Source organism: Ascaphus truei, chromosome 10, assembly GCF_040206685.1.
Source record: "Ascaphus truei isolate aAscTru1 chromosome 10, aAscTru1.hap1, whole genome shotgun sequence".
Lineage (NCBI taxonomy): Eukaryota > Metazoa > Chordata > Amphibia > Anura > Ascaphidae > Ascaphus > Ascaphus truei.
This window is the reverse complement of record NC_134492.1, coordinates 17,483,905-17,501,136: the sequence shown is the minus strand read 5'-3', so window position 1 is coordinate 17,501,136 and position 17,232 is coordinate 17,483,905. Positions and strand designations below refer to the sequence as shown.

The window sequence follows — 17,232 nt, the reverse complement described above, 5'->3', positions numbered from 1 at the left end:
ATTTCAATTTATTCTAAGGGACTTTACCAGGTCTTTTAATTAATTATTATAATTGTAGATTACAGACTGCTACACAGGTTTCTCTATGGACCTCTTAGAATGGAAAAGTTGAATCCAAGGATGGATTTTGCCTCAACTATGCTGGGGAACATGCTGACTAAATGCTATGTTAGCCTTTTTCCTTGGCATTTCAATATGACATGGGTCTATAAGGGTTCTGTACCATAATGAGGACGTGAGCTGCTCTGGGCTTCATGAACAGAGAGGTGAGTAAGTACAGTGAAAGGATTTGTAGGAGAACCAAGGAACAATTCATGCAGCCTGGACTAGAGGCATCCATGTGAATGTAGAACAATTAAGGTACTATGGGGCACATGCATCAAGAGCCAGTACGGGCCATCACTCCCATTCCGGAATTAACTCACAAGACAATGGGAAGATGTGATAACCTGCACCGGCACTTGATGTGTGGGCCCTTCAGGTAGAGTCTGACGGGCCTCTGAGCTTTCAGGTCAGCAGCTAGAGCTAAGGTTGCACTGGGCTCAATCTGATCTGTAGCAAACATAGCAATGAGTCTAGTAAAAAATCATATGAATAGAATAGCTAGATTTACAGACAAATATAGACATTAGAGACTATAATAAGGGACTATACCAACTTTTTATTGGTAAAAACCTATGTCATATATATTTCAAAATCCCAGAATCGTACATTCGTGGCATTACTGCACAAGACTGCTGTGCTCAACTTGTGCAATCTGTTGATTTCCTTGGCCATGGAATGGTTTTCTAGCAAGCTGTGAGGATAAAAAAGCTGGGAAATACAGCGCTGGCAAGAGATCCTTACTACCCGTGGAGGCTAGCTAAGGATATAAGGTATCTGTGAAATCCACAGATATATTACAGCAGCAGTCACACTTACTCAGTAACTTCACATAACTTTGTTGCTAGCATTCAGTTCATGCTGCTGCAGACTTCCTAAGTAACCATGCAGATCCAACATCCTATCTCTAATTAGTTTACCAAGATGGGTCTTTCAGATCCAAAGGGAAAAGGGAGACGGATTAGTTTTGTAATCCATGTCCACCACACTTAGCATCTGGAAATAAAGTTATATTGCTGCACGTCTGCCAATGAACTGGTTAGAGCAAAGGAAGCAAATTTATATTGATCTCAACTCACTGTGAGTGCTTATTTGCATGTCATTACCCAGAATCCCTGGCTGGAGTGGAAGCATTGTATGCTAAGAGATAATGGGGAAAGGCAGGGTTGCGGACCTGACTGAGACGTGTGAATGTGCTAATAAGTGGTAATTTTATTTATTTCTCAGCTACATTATTGGGTGTGCAAATGTTGTAACTTTTGTACAGTAACATGTAACACTGCAGAAACAGTGGGAAAAGGCGCTATATGGAAACTCCTGGGATTTTCTGCCCAGATTTACTGAATGGTGCTAAATTGTAAGGTAATTTCCAGCACTGTAAATGGTCTTAAAGCTTAAAATTGCTTATGAAATATAGCTGTAATTTGAATGGGCCATAGAAAATCTTAGAGGTTAGCACCATTTAGTAAATTTGGGCCAACATGTCTGCAACTAAATTTGGCAAGTGTAGATCAGGTTTATCTTTAATCGAGTCATTAAAATTCTATTTTAAGTATTTACTTTCCAATGTAGACATACAATGTGTATAAATCACTTACAATAACGTGAGGAATAGTGGGCTTCCTCGCTTCCTCGCTATACATAGCCCGCAGGAAGTGAAAGACCTCAATGTTCTGGCAGGTCCGTTTGGTGCCACATACCACATCCTCTGAACGTCTTTCTATGCTTCTATGCTTCTTCAGGAGTATGACATATACTCGAGGTTTAAGTGCACATTTTGGTACTTTGAATACAGTGGTTAATCTATATGTTGTCAAAATTTGCCAGTAATAAATAAAAGGACCTCTACACTGGAGATAAATCATGAGCACTGGGTAATCTTTAACGAAATGGTTTGAACCAGTGATTCCCAACAAGGGGTTTAGGAACTCCTAGGGGTTCACACGTTGCCTCCAAGGGCCTCGCCCAAACAGTAATGGTGGCTCTCAGGCAATATCGTGGGTTCTTGAGGCCTTGCGGGTACAGTGCACTTGGTAAAGCTCCAAACTGCACCTTAGCATGGGTGGCATAGCTGTCAATTACAAAGTCGCTTCCCCCAATGCTTTTAATCCACATCGGGAAGGTATTGTGGGGTGCGACTTTGGAAGGACCCGCATTTAGCTCAACAGCTAGACCTCACCGCTCACCTATTCATATGTCCAATAGTAAAGACAGGTGCATACAGGGAAAGCACATCACATCATTTCAACCACAAAAGGATGATGAAGAAATCCCCCCCAAATCCCTGTTTACGGCACTCTGTCTAATCATGTATATTAACGTGCGACTAAATAGTCCAGTATATGTATGTGATTTAAAGTAGGTAGGTATAGGTAACATGTAGTACTTGCTCCCTATGTATGGGACAGCAGATACCAATAAAAGCCTTTTATTGGACAAAAAATAATAAAACTTTATTTCAATGTAAACAACGATGAAATACAGTGAAATATATATACAGTGCTCTAAGATAAAATTACCCAATAAAAAAGTGGGTGGGTGCTAGATGTAGTAAGTGTATTGAGGATACTTAGCCACAATGGCACATATACTGTAGTATAGCTGACCCAAAATCGACTTAATCTGTGATTATTTAATAGGATTAAGGTCCTAATGCCCAATCAATGGTTAGAACCTAGTTTACTGATTCTTACACTTTTACATAGCAATGGAGGACCAAATAAATATGTGGAATGGGCAGACAAATCAGTATATATCAGAATACCCTATTTGCAACATACATCTGTTTAGATACAATAAATGTACGCTGGGTGTATCAGGTAAACAAGCCTATATCAACATAGTCAAACCTATTAGCTCATAGTGCATGTGACCCAATTTATCATACACATAAATGTTTATAGCTCATGTATCAAGAACGTGCATAGCTCATGTATCAAGAACGTGCATAGCTCATGTATCAAGAACGTGCATAGCTCATGTATCAAGAACGTGCATAGCTCATGTATCAAGAACGTGCATAGCTCATGTATCAAGAACGTGCATAGCTCATGTATCAAGAACGTGCATAGCTCATGTATCAAGAACAATGGTGAGTAAAATATAGTTGTAACCACAATCTATGTGCTCAATTACTACACATTAGTCACGTTTAAGATATATTCACTTTTTTATTGGGAAATTTGATCTTGGAGCACTGTATATATATTTCACTGCGTTTCGTCGTTGTTTACATTGAAATAAAGTTTTATTATTTTCTGGCCAATAAAAGGCTTTTATTGGTATCTGCTGTCCCCTACGTGGGGAGCAAGTACTACAAGTTACCTATACCTACCTACGTTAAATCACGTAAATATACTGGACTATTTAGTCGCACGTTAATATACATGATTAGACAGAGTGCAGTAAACAGTGATTTTGGGGTGATTTCTTCATCATCCTTTTGTGGTTGGAAGCACCCGCAGTAACTGACAGCTATACCCCCCATGCTGTCTAAAAACAATGAAGTGCAGTTTGGAGCCTTATGAAGGACGTGTTCCCCCCACGAGCTCAGAACATTATACTGTCCTGTATCGGTAAAACGGCAATAATTTGATGAGTAGGCAATAATATTTATTTCTTGGGGGTTCGCGGAACAAATATTTTCTAGCAGGGGTGCACAGTGTAAAAAAGATTGGGAACCGCCGGTATTAACCAATTCTGCAATTTGAATAATAAATATTTTAAAAATTGTTCTAATCAACTCAAAGGTTTTCAAAAGCCACTGGTTTTATTTACCTCATCTACTTGCAGTGCAATTGTTGTTGAAATACAATCACAAAGAAAACAGGCTGAGGTACGGTACCAGTGGCGTAGCTGGAAATGTGCGGGCACCATTACTACTAACTGCTCCTCACCAGCTCTTTCTCTTTCCCCCCTCAGCTCTCTCTCCCCCCTCAGCTCTTTCCCCCCTCAGCTCTTTTTCACACCCTCAGCTCTCTCTCCCCCCTCAGCTCTTTCTTCCCCTCAGCTCTTTCTCCCCCTCAGCTCTCTCTCTCCCCCTAGCTTTCTCTCCCCCACCCACTCAGCTCTCTCTCCCCCTCAGCTCTCCCTCTCCCCTCTCAGCTCTCTCTCTCCCTCAGCTCTCTCTCTCCCTCTCAACTCACTCTCCCCCCCTGCTCTATCTTCCCCCCCTCAGCTCTCTTCCCCCCCCTCCTCTATCTTCCCCCCCTCAGCTCTCTTCCCCCCCCCCTGCCCCATCAGCTCTCTCTCCCATGCCTACCTTTGGCGGGAGATGGTGGTAAGCAGCGGCGGGGAGATGATGTGATGGCGGGTCGCCAGCGTTGATCAGAAGAGCAGCCGGCAGAGGAGGTAGGAGTTGTACTGAGGCGAGCAGGACAGCACGAGGTGAGGAGCGAGCTGTGGCAGCAGGCACTGGAAGAGTAAAAAAAAAACTTCCGGGTCAGACTGCCGGGGCGCGCTCCTCCCCGGCTATCCTGCTCGCCTCAGTACAACTCCTACCTCCTCTGCCGGCTGCTCTTCTGATCAATGCTGGCAGCCCACCGCCGCTCCCATCATCTCCCGGCCGCTGCGTTCCATCATCTCTCCGCTGCCGCCTCTGCATACCATAATCTCCTCACGCCTGCCTCTGCCGACAGGTTGGGAGAGCGGGCCTCCAAAGAGCGCGGGCCCTGGGTTTTAGCTACGCCGCTGTACGGTACACATATTTCTATGTTTCTCTTGCTCACACAGATGAACTCGAATTAAAGGCTGAAAACATAATTTAATTTTTTTTTTTAAAGGATGGCTTTTTAAACACATGGTTACATAATTACAGATGGTAAACTGGAGTAAGTTGTTTAAACAGAAAGACACACAGATTTTCTGAAAGGTTTTCAAGGGCACCGTTTCATGGCTTAAACTGGTACATTCTAATTGAAGAAAAAATAACATGGCAAAAGGTGTTAGTATTGCTGGTTTCCAAAAAGAATGAATTATGTTTAGAAAACACACAAATACAAATGCATAATGACATTGTTCTAATGTTGAACAATAGATTGTACGTTCCTTAGAGCAGGGCCATCCTTGCCTACAGTATTTTCTTTCATACCCCCATTATATTACCATGTTGGTGCCTTTTAAATAAATTATAATAGTAATAATAACAAAAGACAATCATTTTATATATGTAAAAAAAAAAACCTGTGATAATTGTGGTCATATTAAATTAATAAGCACAACTACAATGTCGCTTCCGTCGCCTATCCCATTAGCCTAGGCACCAAGAACATAATCAGATCACCAGCACTCTGTTGTATCTATTCAATACACTGCGAAGCCATTTCCCAGTGCTTGAAAAGTGATTCAAGTGAAAGGAACTAAAATCCTCTCCAGCACTAGGAAGTCAGCTTCACAGCACATTGAGTAGGGACCTCTGTGAAGAAAAGGTGTCGTGCATGGTATAGAGATGTAGCAGAATGCATTATCCCCTCCGGTGTGTTATGGTGGTATATGTTAGGATATCCTTGTCACGGTAGACCAGGTCTTTTAACACATTTATTTTTAAGGGATTAGTCAATAAGCAAAACAAGTTAGTGAAATAAAGTGAGGTTTATTTGGAGAAGACCTCGGTCATCCTCTCCCCTTTGATCTATGGACCATATGTAGACTTGCTGGCACCGTAACGGGTCGCCCGGGCAAGCTACATAGAGCCTTATAATAAATGTATAACACATTGAAACACATATTCTAAAACATAGTGGACCTTGGGGAGACTCGTGGCTGTGCTGGATATAGGACTGGGATATCGGGTCTCGAAAAGCAGGAGTCTGGGGGACACAGGGCAGCCTCAGTGTAATTCTACTCGCGTACTGGCAAATCATGCCTGCATATCGGATAGAATTAAGGTACTACCGGTAGCCCCGGTTCCCGAACTCCTGCAAACAAAAGAATTGCATTCTTACCCAAATATCCCACCTAAAACTCACACTCAGCAAGTTTCATGAGTCTAGGGAACAGGGAACATGAAATGGGAAAAACAGGGTCATTTTATTTCCCAACAGGTATCATCCCTGATCCCTGGCTTATGGAGGTACCAGGGACCCTATGAGTTCAGGGGTAACAGAGGCTTAAACCTTTATTAGATAGCCTGGTAACCACCTTCCGTCACAATCCTGCACCAACGCTGCCATTAAATCCTTTGAGAACTCTGTTATATCCTGCGTTATACTGTGATATGTTGTGTTTTCTATTTAAAATACACACATGTTTATTTTTAGATATATAAAATAATGATCATACTTATACTATCTAAATCAGCTGTAAGAGGTGTATATATACCTCCAAGATTATGGAAAACGTGTTTAAACAGCGATACTACAAATGGGTCTGTTGTCATAGAAACTATTGTATATATGTAACTGCAGAGAACTAATAGACAGAAGAGGTTACCTGAAGAGACAACATTAAATGTAATATTTAAACTATTCTGAAAATGATTGTCACGTTGCAAATAAGGTGTGTAGACACCACTTTTTTTCCTTAAAAAATTGGTCTATTTCATGTAATATATATATATATATATATATATATATATATTTATTTATTGAGACTGCTCCAAAAGCACACAAATAGTCTTGTAAATAGGACAGTGTCTTTTCTTTGTACATGTGCCAGGATTCTGCTCCCACCGCAGTTACAGCTGTTCCCCATTTTTATAATGCAGCTGTTTCTGTCATTCTTTGCTATACTTTCAGTAATAGCACCCTGGCATGTGCTACAAATATGGAACATAATATGATACAAATGCAAATTATGCAAATGATTTCCTCAGTATGATCTGCAAATGGAGTTATAGCTACTAAAAGCAAAGCCATAGAATGTGCAGTAATCCAGAGAGAGAAATATGTATAACTAGCTGAGAGCCCCGGCGTTGCCCGGGATGTTTGTGGTGTGGGTGTGGCATTTGGGTGAGGAGTGGTCAACGCGGCCCATGTGCGGTGGTAGTGCTGCTGTGGCTGTACTGATGGTGATTGTATCGGTGTGCTGATTTGGGAGGGTTTGGTGCTGATGTGGGGGTGCGGATGTGGTTGTGCCGATGGGGGAGGTGCAAAGGTGCCGATGTGTGGGTGCTGATGGTGTTGATGGGGCTGAGAATGGCGGGGAGCCGAGAATGCCAGTGTGCTGGGGGGGGGGGGGCATGGGATAGCGGTGTGCTGATGTGGTGGTGCTGGGGATAGTGTGTGTGTGTGTGTGTATACACGTGTGTGTGTGTGTGTATACATGTGTGTGTATACACGTGTGTGTGTGTATACGTGTGTGTGTATACATTATGTGTATGGAGCGGACGGGAGGAGGAGGGGGGGGGAGAGCGGACGGGAGGAGGAGGGGGGGGAGAGCGGACGGGAGGAGGAGGGGGGGGGAGAGCGGACGGGAGGAGGAGGGGGGGGAGAGCGGACGGGAGGAGGAGGGGGGGAGAGCGGACGGGAGGAGGAGGGGGGGAGAGCGGACGGGAGGAGGGGGGGGGGAGCGGACGGGAGGAGGAGGGGGGGGGGAGAGCGGACGGGAGGAGGAGGGGGGGGAGAGCGGACGGGAGGAGGAGGGGGGGAGAGCGGACGGGAGGAGGAGGGGGGGAGAGCGGACGGGAGGAGGAGGGGGGGGGGAGAGCGGACGGGAGGAGGAGGGGGGGGGAGAGCGGACGGGAGGAGGAGGGGGGGGGAGAGCGGACGGGAGGAGGAGGGGGGGGGGAGAGCGGACGGGAGGAGGAGGGGGGGGGAGAGCGGACGGGAGAGGGGGGGGAGGGCGGACGGGAGAGGGGGGGGAGAGCGGACGGGAGGGGGGGGGAGAGCGGACGGGAGGAGGGGGGGGGGAGAGCGGACGGGAGGAGGGGGGGGAGAGCGGACGGGAGGAGGGGGGGGGAGAGCGGACGGGAGGAGGGGGGGGAGAGCGGACGGGAGGAGGGGGGGGGGAGAGCGGACGGGAGGAGGGGGGGGGAGAGCGGACGGGAGGAGGGGGGGTTGAGAGCAGACGGGAGGTTGGTTAAAATTTCCGGCTCTCTCCTCTCCACTCCCCCTGTATGTTTCTCCGCTCCCCCCCTCTCTCTCCCCTCCTGCCCCCCCCATGTGACACAGACACACACACACAGTGACACACACAGTGAGAGACACACACACAGTGTCACACACACACAGTGAGACACACACACAGTGTCACACACACACACACACACACACACAGTGAGAGACACACACAGTGTCACACACACAGTGTCACACACACACAGTGAGACACACACACAGTGAGACACACACACACACACACAGTGACACACACACACACACACACACACACACACACACACACACGTCACCTCTCCTTCGGGGCGCCGCCATCTTAGGTGCCGCGTGTCCCCCCGCCGGGGAGGGAGGTGAGTGCGGGAGGGAGTAGAGCGTGAGTGAGGGAGTAGAGCGGGAGGGAGGTGAGTGCGGGAGGGAGTAGAGCGTGAGTGAGGGAGTAGAGCGGGAGGGAGGTGAGTGCGGGAGGGAGTGGAGCGGCTTCCGGGCGCCTCTTAGGTGCCGCGTGTGCCCCCGCCGGGGAGGGAGGTGAGTGCGGGAGGGAGTGGAGCGGCTTCCGGGCGCCTCTTAGCTGCCGCGTGTGCCAACCCCCGCCAGGGATGGAATGGAGTGGGAGGTGAGTGGAGCGGGAGGTAAGTGGAGCGGGAGGGAGTGGAGCGGCTTCCGGGCGCCTCTTAGGTGGGCGCGTGTCCCCCCGCCGGGGAGGGACTGGGAGGGAATGGAGTGGGAGGTGAGTGGAGCGGGAGGGAATGGAGTGAGAGGGAGGTGAGTGGAGCGGGAGGGAGTGGAGCGGCTTCCGGGCGCCGCCGGGGAGGGAGTGGAGCGGGAGGGAATGGAGTGGGAGGGAGGTGAGTGTGATGGGGGGGGGGGGGGAGAGGACAGAGAGGTGTGTGTGTGTGTGTGTGTGTGTGTGTGTGTGTGTGTGTGTGTGTGTGTGTGACACTGTGTGTGTTTTTTTTTTTTTTTTTTTGTGGACCTTTGGCCCGTCACTCCGCCTCAGGCCAATGCGAGGTGTGGGGGGCGGGCCAAGGGGGTGGTGTGAGTGTGTGAGGCCAATGAGAGGTGTGCGGGGGCGGGCGGGCGGGCCAAGGGACCAATGAGATTGCCGCTAGGGACACCGGACATCCAGGCAGGCAAACATACAGTGCTTTCACTAATATAGTATAAGATACTGCATCTAAGAAAAACACAATGACTATTAATAAATGGTTTATGCAACATGTAGCAAATGGTATGTCAAGTTAAATGTCAGACACTTCTTTAGAAACTGATGTGTTTGCTTTGGGAGGTCATAAAAACACATTTTCTGTTAAATGCTGAACATATGTGGGTGAAGGTACCTGTAAGAATCTTGCACATTGTTGATGGCAAAGCATATGATTCCATAGGCATCTCTATGTCTAGGGTGGCAACTCCAGTCTCAAGGGCCACAAACAGGTCAGGTTTTCCGGATATCCCTGCTTCAGCCCATTGAGGACTGGAGTTGGCCACGCATGCTGTATAGCAAAGTCTTTCTTGAAGTGCAGTGTATTCCTATGTCTGACAGATGTCTATTTATACATTTGGGGCGTGTATGTGGTGTGCCTGACTTGTATGAGAAACTCAAGATTATCTTCATATTAATGGATTTGTATTCCCAAAGTGCTCTGTAATCAAGAGGGACCAAAGAAAATGAAGTATGTATGGCCATCACCATCTCTTGGGACGCTCGATCATTGTTTTTGTAACACGGATTTGTTCAATGACATATCAAGTAAAATAGACTTAATGAAGCAAACTAAGATAGTTTATACAGGAATAATGAGATGCAAGTTATAATATTTCTGTTTAACATCCACTGAAATTATATGATGGTCCCTTCATAAATAAGGCTTTTGTAATACAAGGACCAGACGTAATTTATGCAAGACTTCGTATCAACTGATTAAAGACTCGCTGAAATAAAAGGGTTCTAATAATTATCTCTACAGTTTATATGGTCATAAATGAAAGTGAAATACTATGCAAATGCATATACCAATGCCAAACAGCATGCTGCTTGCTCTAATTAATGCACCTCATGTGTTGCAGCACCAAACAAAAACCGGTATACATTATCCAGCATGTAATTAGCACCTGTATGAGAAAGATATCCCATTGTGGTTTCACTCATAGAGACCACTTCCTTTGTAATAAAGTAAACAGACTCATTAACTCAATATATAGTATGAGAGTAAGAGAGGGCATTGTTCTAATAAAATACATGCATGCAAAACTCATTAGCTAATGACAAAAGTTAACTGCTCTACATTTAATTACAGTACTATAAAAGAAAATACATGTTTGCCTATCTGCATGGAAAATTGCTTCCAGCGACCAAACAATGAAGCTTTAAAATTAATTTAACTTAAGCAAGTTTAAAAAAAATTAAAAAATACATTTATGCCCCCATCGTTTTCAAATTAACAATGCATTTCTCAAATATAGAAGTTGTTGATACAATAGTGCACAGAGGATAGATACTGTTCCATTAAAATAATGTCCAGATGTAGAACATACTATGAGAGACTATACACATTTTCAATTCAACACAGATGATAAAATGCTGTAAAAATCTTAATTAGCAAAAAAAAAAACCTGTTTGCTAGTCATCCATGTGTGTAGGTTCCAGGTGGTAACATGCTGTTCTAATATTTGTTTCCCGGTGTGTCAAAGTCATATGCATTGCTAGTGCAGACAAGACAAGAAAAGCAAATCCCAAGTGACTTCAATTGCTGCAGGACTGGCTTGTACCATAAACTGCTACATACAGATAGTACATCTCTGTCTGGATTCAGCCAATTAGTATTGTTGCCTTTCCTTTGAAACGGAACTGTCTCTTGTTTTCTCAGCTAAACAAACACACTTTCCTTTGCAAAGTAACATATTGTGTTATTAAAGAAATTAACTAATTAGTTGCAAAATTCTCAAAAGTAGTTGCAAATAAAATTAGCACATTCACGTGTCTCAGACAGGTCTGCAACCCTGCTGTTCACCATTATCACCCAGCACACAGTGCTTCCACTGCAGCCAGGGATTCTGGGAAATGACATGCAAATGAGCACACAGCATCACCTTTTGCTTTAAATGTAGTTGGATACCAACTTGATATTGGAAAAAAATGGATTAAACAAAAAGAGGAAAAAAAACAATGAAAATATCACAATAAAACATATAAATATCTGAGGCCATTTTGGGGATACGGTAACATAAGGTTTCCAATGCATAAAAAGTTTTGAATGGAGGTTCAATTATGTATGTTACAAGACTTGTGTTATTCTCATGTAAGCTTCAAGCTATCAGAGCATTTTAAACAGTTTCACTTGATTTGTGAGATTTTCAAGTCTACTTACACCCGTCTTCTCGTCAAAGATTTTGATTCCTCCAAAGGAGACTGTTAAAAAGACTTTCTGTTTGTGTTCTCCTTTTGAACGAGCTCCAGCAGCAATTCCCTGTTTGAAAAAAAAAAAAAAAAAAACCCCATTCTGGTTGGCTTTAATATCACGGTTTGAGCATGGCACATTATGTTATTTCTCAAAGTTTGGAAACCTTCCGTTCTAGAATGATTTGCAAGGCCGCCGGGGTCTAGGTAATGCAAAAGCTCTAGGACAAATGAGTTGAGAGTTTAAATTAGGATGGAGATTTGTAACCTCTGAACTAGATGAGGTCATTGTAGAGTCTAGTGCAGGAGTGGGCAACTCCAGTCCTCAAGGGCCACCAACAGGTCAGCTTTTCTGGATATCCCTGCTTCAGCACAGGTGGTGCAGTCTTCGACTGAGCAACTGATTGTGCCACCTGTGCAGAAGCAGGGATGTCCTGAAAACCTGACCTGTTGGTGGCCCTTGAGGACTGGAGTTGCCCACCCCTTGTCTAGTGGAACTGCTGGCTCTCTTGGTAAGGTGGAGCTATCATCCTAAAACCTAAAATACAAACACCAAAGACTTGAGGATCCATTTGAAATGGGAACCAATTGTGACTGTATCCACTTTGGGTCCAAGATGCTATGTTTAAGGAGCGATAATTAGGTACATTAATGTCACAATTATTTTAGATTTTAACATCTACTTCTGGGTCTATTAAATAGCTGTCTTTGAGAGTATGGGGTAGAGGCACTCACATAGTATTCAAGTTTTTTTTAAAGGAGATGGTGCAGGCTGAAGAAAATGTGGGGGGGGGGTGGATTCTAACACTCACAAAAGTACTATTTAGATAAAAGGGTACAGCCACACTCATAGCCAGCGATCAGTTAGGAAACAATTTCATGCTTCTTCATTCAAACAGAATAGGGATGTACAACTTTCCAGGGGATTGCTCCCTTCTTCAGGCACAATAAAGTTATTACAGATACAGTATCTGTATTATCAAGCAAATAACATACATTGAAAGGGTGAATAAGTGTTGCATGGCTGCACTGTAGTTCAACTACCAAAGTTGCTACAGTATGTGTCTGTGCACCTTTCATCTCTCTCAACGCTTCTATTATCTCTGAACCAATAAATGTCAGCCCTGCTTTTCCAAGCTTTGGAAGCTTGAGCTTCAACACTGGCTGCCTCTGAGCTTTGAGCATTAACAGCAATAGATGTCATGTGTATTCAAACAGAAAGTAACCCTAATGCCTTGTGCAGCCTTCAACAAAAAGGCAGAAATTATTACAATTGAACAGAAACCCTTGTGTCATACTGTTAAGTATAAAGGCTGCTATGCTTGCTCACAAGACAAGACCATTAATTTGTGAGACCGCCTGGATCTTGTCATCATTTACCCGAGCTCAGATAAACCTCTCAATTATTTTTAAAAGAATCAGGCATCTTGGAGATGTGGGAGTTAGTTTCCAGGACAAGAAGGACAGCATATTTTTAACAGCAGGTACCTGTGATGCCTGTTGGCTAAGTGGAAATTAAGGGGATTTAAACTCCTTTCTGATATGGCTGTTTCCAGGTGGATGAAAGGAATAATTAATCATAAAATAGGTTATTATAAAGATGTAATGCTTCTACTATAGTCAGTTTAAATATTTAGACATTAGACCACCAGCTAACACTAGAATTAAAATTGTACAGGCATACCCCGGTTTAAGGACACTCACGAGTAAGGACATAATCGCACAAAAGGCAAACGGCAGCTCGCGCATGCGCCTGGCAGCACGTCCTGAACAGCAATACCGGCTCCCTACCTGTACCGAAGCGGTGCGCAAGCGGGGAGACTATAGAGCCTGTTACAAATGCGTTATTTATATCAGTTATGCACGTATATGATGATTGCAGTACAGTACATGCATCAATAAGTGGGATAAAGGTAGTGTTTCACTTTAAGTACATTTTCGCTTTACATACATGCTCCGGTCCCATTGCGTACGTTTATGCGGGGTATGCCTGTACAATGGTAAATATGCGTCGGTAACACGGTACCAACTGATCAAAATACCAGCACAGCGCAGGGAGTTGAAGAACAAGGTGTTTATTCAGTGCATCGTGCAGACATATCCCAACCTTTCCCAAACGTCGGGATATGTCTGCATGATGGACTGAAATAACACCTTCATCTTCTACTCCCTGCGCTGTGCTGGTCTTTTGATCACTTTGGTGATCAGTAATGACTTGTATTATTTAACATTTACTCTGCACACCCTACCCCTCTGCTGAGGTATTATACCTTGTGTGGACGGCCATTCATTGTGTCTACCTACATATTTATTTTCTTATTAGATTATACAATAAGATAATGAATACATGGCATGCACTATATAAGAATAAATATTGACTGCATTATAGGCCTTTGTTCCTTTTAGAGCCTCAGTTGATGTAAGAGACAAAACAGTTAAACGGCACCTTGAGTTTCATCATTGAATCCTGGCATAACTTGTCTCCTCTCGCCGCAGAAACCTCGTCGATTCCAATTAGTTTTGCTTTGTACCGAATACCGTCCCCTTTAAACCTTTTTATCAAAGTGGCTTCACTGCGCTCCTGACCTGGAAGGACATGAGGAAAAATACTCAGGCAAAAAAATAAACAAAGCAACAACAGAGAGGACACTTCCAAGCCCTGGGGTGGAATCGTCCTGTGAAACATACAGTTTTAGACATATCTGACTACCAAATGTTTTTTTACTTTTTCTCGCTCAAGGCAACAGACACTCAAAACAAAGCGAGAGCGGACAAGTTCATGTTTGAACAGGTTGTAAGAGAAATTATATGAATCAACTCCAGTCACCATCTGTTTCAGAATATAGGACATTTGTAATAGCGATTTTAACTAATTTGAGTGCACAGTTGTTGGTTATATGAAAAATCTTTATGCAACACAAAGGAAATATTATGTTTTTATAATGCTCAAAAGATTAATGTCCATGTAGCAATGTTAGTCAAAAAGCACGTTAGATAATTCATACTATAGGCTGTGATGCTTTCTGTGAACTAACACGAAAGTTCTGAACACACCTGAAAAAGAGACTGAGAACTCAGGAACACCTGCAGTACAGCACAAGAAACTTTGTGTTGCTCCTGGGTCTCAAAACCTGCAACATATCTTGGAGATTAAGTGGTAAACAATGAAACTGCGTTTGAATCAGAAGAACCTGGTTCAAATCCCGGTGTCAACTCCTGGTGACCTTGGGCAAGTCACTTTATCTCCCTGTGCCTCAGGCACCAAAAACATAGATTGTAAGCTCACCTGGGCAGGGACTGAGTGTGTAAGGCCAAGTCCATAGAAGGACAAGCCGCGCTGAGCCGTGCGGACGCTCCGCGCTGAGCCCCTGCATCCTCCATGAGGATGTCTTTAGAGGGGGCTCACGCGAGCGTCCGCAGGCGTGCTGAGGAGTTGGATTTTTCAGCCGACAGCCAAGCTGTTTTTCAGCGCGCTGTCGGCTGAAAACATCCAATCAGCGCGAAGCAGCGTCAATGTCACGGCGCCGTGACGTTGACGTCGGTGCATCGCGGGCAATTGGCCCAGCGACGTCACTGCCCCGCCTCCCTCAGTCTCCCCCCACCTCCCTATCGCGCCGCTGCCTCAGCGTCAGCGCGGTTCAGCACTGCTCCCATCTCTATGGACGCAGCCTAACATTCCTATGAGCTACCCTCCATTATCCTGTCTGCACCATGATGTTCGAATAAAGATTACCTTTTAACCACAAGCTGTTATCCTGATCATCTTTGGCTGTGCCCTGACACACTGCGTCCTGCAGCATACTCATCTAACATTCCTATGAGCTGCGTACCGCGCGCTATACTGAAATTATGATGTGCTTGCAGTCCTTTTGGGAGAAAAGCACTAGGTATGTATGTCTTTATTTATATAGCGCCATTAATGTACATAGCGCTTCACAACAGTAATATATGTGACAATCATATAAATAACAAATAATATATATAACACTTAAAGGGGAGAAGTGCTTCAGACATAAAAAAAAAACATATAGGAAAAGGAGTCCCTACTCCGAAGAGCTTACAATCTAATTTGTTGGTAGGAATAAAGTGCAGAGACAGTAGGAGGGCGTTCTGGTAAGTACATCTGCAAGGGGCCAAGGTTAAAGCTGCAGTTCAGTCAATATCCTGCATGTGTGGTTTTTAAAAAAAATCAGTTCTGTAGTAAGAAAAAATACTTTTAGCATTTTCTGTTTTTAAAAAAACAACTTTGAAAGACCAATTTTCTTGTATTCTATTTTAACAACCATTTGCTAAGGCACTGCCCCTTCATGTCCTGTCACAAGCTCTGGCACAACCCTTTGTCAGCCCTGCCTTCCCTCTAGCACGTCAGTGCAGGAGTGCTCATGAATATTCATGAGCTTCCACTGAGAGACAGAAGCAGAAGAAAAACAGATCCCTTCACTAATGATGTCACCAAATTTCGCCGATCAATACATGGAGAACGAATTGACCTGCAGCTATACAGTTCTTTAGGTAATTAGAGATTGCACACATGAAACTATTGAAGTAAAAAAATAAATTAAAAAAAAAAAAAAAAAAAAAAAAGAACTGCAGCTTTAATGTAGAGGGTGCTAATTATCAGCCATGGAGCTACTCGTTTGCTTCCTTATGCAGGTGTGTTTTTAGGTGGGTCTTAAATGTGGATAGATAGAGTGCTAGTCGGGTATTGAGGGGACGGGCATTCCAGAGGTGTGGGGCAGTCAGTGAGAAACGTTAAAGGGAGAGGGCTTTAGATACAAAAGGTGTAGAGAGAAGACATCCTTGAGAAGAATGCAAGAGTCGGGATGGTGTATAGCGAGAAATTAGGGCTGAGATGTAAGGAGGGACAGAAGAGTGTAAAGCTTTAAAAGTGAGGAGGAGAATTGAGTGCGAGATGCGGGATTTGATAGGAAGCCAGGACAGGGAATTCAGCAGGGGAGACGCTGAGACAGATTTAGGAAAGAGTAGAGTGATTGTAATAAAGTTGTTAAAGAGACAATCCATGCCATTTTGTTTTCATTTTTATTATACAGAATTGAAGCAGGGGGTCTTCGGAGCTGAACCCAATTCATTTCTGCTCTGGGGACCCCTTGCATCGGGAGGTACTTACCTCTGTAGTGGGTCCAGTAGCCACTCCAGGGTTCACATTATGGCGGTAATTCAAAGCTGTCTATAAATATTATGAGCCCTGTTTACCGTATTGTCAACTACTGTATGTATATTGCGCTGTCATTTTTCTCAAGTGGAACCACTAAAGGCATAGCTGAGTGCTAGAAAACACGGCCCATGAAGTGGGTGAACACGGTTTGAATCTGTGTCAGCTCTTATTAGGAAAGTAACTTTATTTCCCTGTGCAACAGTCACCCCACAATATATGTTAGCTCTTTGGGGCAGGGACCTTTATAATTCTAGGTACAGCGCGGTGTAACAAAACATATCATCCCATTGTAACTTGCACTTCCCAATGTAGTGAGGTGTCAGGGTTTGCTTAATGAGTGTCAAAAAAATGGTTTAAAGAAAGACACAAATCCTCAAAATAATACTTAGGTGATTAAAGTAGCGGTGCGCAAACGTGGGAGTAACACAAAACCACCATTGGATGCGGATTTAAGAATCCAATCCGTGGATTCAGCAATCCGCAGGATTCATGTGGATTGCTGA

At 44.2% G+C, this 17,232-nt stretch overlaps 1 protein-coding gene across 15 annotated transcripts in view; it reads right to left on the bottom strand.

Moving 5' to 3' along the window:
• Positions 1-17,232, bottom strand: part of DAB1 (DAB adaptor protein 1) — a 585,647-nt gene that overhangs the window by 76,634 nt on the left and 491,781 nt on the right. For all 15 annotated transcript variants that reach the window (XR_012804044.1, XM_075616022.1, XM_075616019.1 and 12 more), the window contains 2 exons: positions 14,000-14,139; positions 11,525-11,623 (listed from right to left, as the gene is read on the bottom strand). Coding sequence is in view for 14 of the 15 variants with exons in the window: in XM_075616022.1 (XP_075472137.1) it covers positions 11,525-11,623; positions 14,000-14,139 (239 nt within the window). In the remaining variant the exon portion in view is untranslated. The remainder of the gene's footprint in view (positions 1-11,524; positions 11,624-13,999; positions 14,140-17,232) is intronic.